General features: G+C 42.9%; 1 protein-coding gene across 1 annotated transcript in view; it reads right to left on the bottom strand.

The window, feature by feature from the left end:
• Nucleotides 1-2,802: 2,802 nt before the first annotated feature.
• ATXN2 (ataxin 2) overlaps nucleotides 2,803-5,381 on the bottom strand; it is a 52,294-nt gene continuing 49,715 nt past the window's right edge. The window contains exons 23-24 of the mRNA XM_010582274.1: nucleotides 4,346-4,514; nucleotides 2,803-3,446 (exon numbers count right to left, since the gene is read on the bottom strand). Of these exons, the coding sequence (XP_010580576.1) occupies nucleotides 3,418-3,446; nucleotides 4,346-4,514 (198 nt within the window). The 3' untranslated portion in view covers nucleotides 2,803-3,417. The remainder of the gene's footprint in view (nucleotides 3,447-4,345; nucleotides 4,515-5,381) is intronic.

Below are 5,381 nucleotides of genomic sequence, written 5' to 3'. Positions count from 1 at the left end.
AAAGACGATGTAGTCTCACCCAAATCCCTCTACGCTCAGAGCATCTGCAAAAAAGAATGGGCTGGGAAAAGGGATTGCTATTCACAGCCCGCACAGCTCTTGCCAGATAAATCAGATGCTGCTGCTGCTAGGATGGGTTGTTCTGGCACGCTGGGGCTTGTTGTTCGAGTGCCAACTAAACATGCACACACATGTGATATTTTTAACCTGCAGTTTAATTACAAGGGGTTTCTCCATAGTTTAAATGGAAATTGCTGTGCTTGATTAGCAAAATATATGTTGAGTTCATTATCACCCCGTCAGCCACTTCCCCTGTGCACACAGACTCCGGTGGATGTGAACTTCCGTTCTCCCCGCTGTGAGCAGTAGGAAAGTCACTCTGATTATTTAATAGAGTTATTTCCATCTCAGACCTCACCAACAAGGTAGCCAAGGGCTGTCCAACCACCCAGCTCCACCATCCGCCCACCTCAGTCCTCTGCTCTGCCGCAGCTCTGACCCGCCATGGTCCCAACCCCAGCCACACCAGGACCTGAGGGTTTTTTTGGGGGCTATTTCCCCAGCTCCTGGAGGACTGAGTTTGAATTTCTCTTAGAAAGCATCAGGCTTGTGACATAGGTCAGAAGCTGACACGCAGCCCTACCTCTGCTCCTGCCAGCATGCTTGGCTACATTAATCCAGCCCATAAGGTACGCCTCTATTATAGTAGGGGGCAAAGAGCATTAAGCCATTCCATTCTACAGAATATAAGCAACTTGAAGGAATTTTTAGATTCTTCTAGTAACTTGGGAGAAGAGCCTAGGACTTCGCAGGTTTAGTTCCCTGGCCCATGCGGGTTTTTAGCAGTGTTGATGAAGTATCAGCATTGAGTTTTGGGAGGAGGGAAAGCCAAGGGATGAGCCCCCACACGGCTGCGTGCTGCAGGTATGGCCACCTCCTGGCCTCCCATAGAGTAGAAAGAGTGTTTCCTGGAGCTGAAACAAAGTTGGAGGTGACCACTGGCTTGTGCCTTGGCCCTGGAGACGGGCACGTGCAACGCAAATTTGGATCCAACCTAACAAAGCCATGACCCAACCGGCAGCGACTCTCGGTGCCTTTGGCTGGAGCCCTTGCCCGATGACCACTCACACAGCCCCGCAGAGGGCTGGTAGGGAGGGAAGCCCCAGTTCAGCCAGCTACTCAGGACAGCTCTTTTTGGCAATAAAGATGCAAAACAGGCAGTGCCTTTGCTCTCTCTGACAGCAGGGACCTGGCTTAGTGCATAACCTAAGACTAGGGTCCAGCCAGAACTTCTCTCCCTCATCTCCATCTCGTGCTTTGGAAACCGCAGACTCTCTTTGCCAACAGACTCTCCCCATCAGTGGCTTTCGCGTGTCCTTACAGGTGACAGGTTCTGAAGAAGTTGATGCACAAAGCATTATTTAATCCCTTCATCCATCCCTCCCTCCCCCATCCCAGCCCTGAGAAAGGGCACCACCAAACTAACAGGTTTGAGTACTTCAAATTTTAATTCAATCTTGTTTGATCTAAACAGACCCTAGCCTTCACCAGCAGCTACCAGAGGTGGGGAGGTGACTGTGCATTCTCTAACTCAGCCTTTAGCAGGATGATAAAAACCAACAGTTTGTTGGATGAAAAGTATATTCATCTGAAAATTCTACTTTTCACCTGCACAGAAGAGTTCTTCTTGTATAGTAGGTTTTTCTATATATTGTTTCTGTATGTACTGTACAAGTAACTTATTCTTGAATAATGCAATTTTACCATAATATAAAAAATTCTGCTCTTAATAAACTGTTTTTAGAACTTGTTTCTCACTTACGGTCTTTAGTCTGATTCTCTCTAGGTGCCTGGGTACTATTTTAACAGATACTGGATGCTAAAAGACAGAAACCCTCCCTTAGAAATGAAAAGCAAGCCAAGAGCCTGTGTGAGGAAGCTGTTCCTTCTCACAAGACCCATTCAGGGAGTCCTGCCCCAGGTCACCACCACCTTCCCTGATGGTCTCATGCCCCCTGCTGCCCACCTGAACATGAATTCATTACATTCTACTGCACTGCTGACCTGGAAGGATTAAGACAGAAGCTGCAGCAGTACTTGTATTCCTCTGCATGTTTTTCACCAAGCCATGATGTGACATTAATGGCCATCCATGAAAGCTTGTACAGTTTACTTGCCCTGCCTCTGAAGTGCAACTATATTATAATCCACTTTAACCAGCATCATCTTTTGGTTAGCCATCGCAGGATGCCTGTAACCATACAGAACAGTTAGGAAGACCCCAGCACTTTATAAGCAGCAATAACTAGTGTGCACATTACTGAGGGAGGTGGTAGTCAACTGTGCTTTCTCCTATCCTTTTCCCAATCTTTTTACCATTTTGCTCAGGAATGCTTACCCCGATTTCTTGCTTTCATTCTCCAGCAGCACCACTGACTTTGTAGAGTTTTATCATCTTAAGCCTCAAGGCCCAGTCGTGACATCGTCTGTGACACCCACCAGAACAGTGTAAGGCTGAGGCATTAGGGAATTGATCCGAACACGAGAAGTTTGGTACAGGTTTTCAGCAACTTCTTATCTTGAAACCTTTCACTTATTTTTGTAATGGCCCCGCAAGTCAAATATAACAGATTTGGTTTCATGGTGTGGGGCACACACACACGACACAGCAGCAGCACACAACAGACACACAAAGCAAAGCTTACCTGACGCTAAATAAAACATTTGCTCCAATTTGGATTGAAAGCTGGAGAACACATGAAAATAAGATACTGGTAAAACAAGACACAAACACTAAGTAGGTCAGTTTTTAAAACTTTTTTTATTTTTTAATTTTTTTTTAAGTTTTTATTTTATATTATCTACAAAGTAAAAGTTTTCTTAACTTAAAAGTTACATCACTGTCTCACGATAGTGATTATCTCATCAAACGTGATTTATAAATAATAATTCATCAGTTTGACGATTAGAATTTTTTTTTTTACTGAACCTGTTTCAAGTTTAGTTAGAAGTAAAAGGGATCTCCAAGTCTTGATTTTTAGTGATAATAGCAGCAAGAATCACTCTTGTTACTTCTTTTGCTAGCTGATGAGTTCATAACTTTGAAGGGTCATTAAAAAATAAATAACTTCCAGTTTTCAGCAAGCAGAGTTGGGGCACTTGCAGGACTCAGATACAGTGCATGGAATTATGGAATAGCCCACAAGTTCCTAAATGCCTCTACTCAGTCCGAATCTCTCCCACTGCAAGATGAACTGTTAGCATTCCTAGTGGATGTTACAAGAAATCAATTTTTTTTTTTTTTAAACAAAATAAAATGAAATTCTAGTTTTCTGTGCTTCCAGTTGGCAGAAGCAGTAGAAGGAGGGTATTTGGCCTACAAAAGGTATCCAGCCTTTCAGTTATTCCAGATGAGCCTTACAACTGCTGTTGGTGGTGGGCTTGTACTGTAAAAAAAAAGTTCAAATGTAAATAATAAATTGGCAAGCCACACAACAGTTTGCTAGTAAAGTGGTCACAGGACAACTACTGAGCTGAACTTTTTAAATTTTTTTTTCCTTTTTTTCCTTTTTTATTTTTTATTTTTTTTTAAGAGAACAAAACAAAACCCTGCATATCAAGATGTCCTTTGGATGTTTTTTTCCCTACTTAAACCCTCAGAAAGCAGCCTTGTTCTGCTCACACATTCCCCAAGAAACAAGATCAGGTAACTAGTTCACTACAGAAGTTTAGAAGCTGTTTGGAAACGAATAATAAAGAAACCTAGGTAAGGTTAAATTTAAAGTAGAAAGAAGTCATACAGCACCTACTTTTCCCAAAAAGTAAAGCTGCAGAATGTTTCTCTGAATTAAAGATTAGACTTCAGTGTCACTTTACTTCAGTCACTAGAAGTCTAACAGCCCTACCCCCAAGCAACATTTTCACTCCTATCCTCCAGACCGATCACTTTGTATTTAATAAAACCCCAGATCATTATAAACAGGCTACACAAACAGTCCATCCCCCACAGCAAAACCACAGCAAACCCTGGAAGAACACAGTCCCACAGTGCCAGTATCTGCATAGTTATCCATTTCTCTACTTCAGCTAGAGAGAAGCAACATCTTTGCTAAATTAGCTAAATCTCACACGCTTATCTAGGCTCACATTTGGGCTGGCAAAGTATAAATGCAAAATGTAGAAACAGTCTGCCTTCAGCAGCCTGCCACTCTACAAGGACATCTTCAGGTTTTTTTTTTGTTTGGTTTTTTTTTTTGTTATTTTCCCCAAATCTGTTTCATAACAGTTCTCACTACTACGACCTGGCTCAGTTAAGGTGCAGGTCTCCCGGGCACACACTCCTCACCTGAAGGGTGCGTCATATAGGGGAAATGTGTTGTTGTCGAGACTGGAATGGGCTGTAGTGCACTTTGAGCGATGGCGGCTTGGGGACCACCAGGTGGCTGTGTCGTCATTAGCATCATTGGAGCATGGGCAGTTGGGTGAGAAGGAACCATTCCTGACTGTACATGAGCCTGAAACAAAGAGCTCTTTAGTATAATGGTCACAAGGAGGCATCACTCCTGGCCACATGACTGTCAAGTTTTCTCCAGCTGTACCAGTAAATCCAGAGATTTACTCCATTTTAACTAGATTAGCTATAGGGATTAAGTCAGAGAACTTAACACAAAAATAATAACTGGGGGGGGGGGGAAAGGGCTCAAATCCTTACTGCTGGCTTTGAGTCACATTCTCAATTTTAGCTATTTGGACAGTGAGCACTGGGAGAAACTGCCAGCATTAAACAGTGAGATATTAAAAAAAAAAAACCAACCTCAGCAACAAATCTTCAGAACATTACTGCTAGTAACCTACATCAAAGCACTTCCTATGCGGAGAATGCACTGGGTACAGACACAAACTTCACATGCACTGGGAGTCTGGCATCCCTTCCTCAGCTGCTCATTACACAACTCCACATTCTTTCATGGCTCCCTGCCCTAGAAACCACTCTCTCCAGTGACCTGTGCCCACATTATCGTTCATCTAAGCAGTCATTCTAAGATGAATGATTTCATCCCTTTATACTGTTAGGTCAGCTTTGTTCTGTTTCCAGTTAAGTTCATCACAGTTAAGGTCCTTGTGTAATCTAAGCAATCATAGTTAAGTCTCAGCGGAAAAGGAGATTAATCTTTACGATGGCTGATCACCTTCTGGCAAACAAGTGCAGTAACTTGTCAGTTGGCTTCTTCAGCTCAGAGCAGTTCATGATTCTAGAGGTCATAAATTTTTTCATTTAAAAATCTAGTAAAGACTAGTTTCTTAAAAGCATAAAACATTAAGGAACTCTTAGAGCTCTCAGTGGGTTTCTCTTGGGGGGGGGGGGGGAGCAGAGATTGTTA

Source organism: Haliaeetus leucocephalus, unplaced genomic scaffold (assembly GCF_000737465.1).
Source record: "Haliaeetus leucocephalus isolate CR32 unplaced genomic scaffold, Haliaeetus_leucocephalus-4.0 Scaffold840, whole genome shotgun sequence".
Lineage (NCBI taxonomy): Eukaryota > Metazoa > Chordata > Aves > Accipitriformes > Accipitridae > Haliaeetus > Haliaeetus leucocephalus.
Note: the sequence above shows the minus strand (reverse complement) of the source record. Positions and strands in the feature narration are given on the sequence as shown.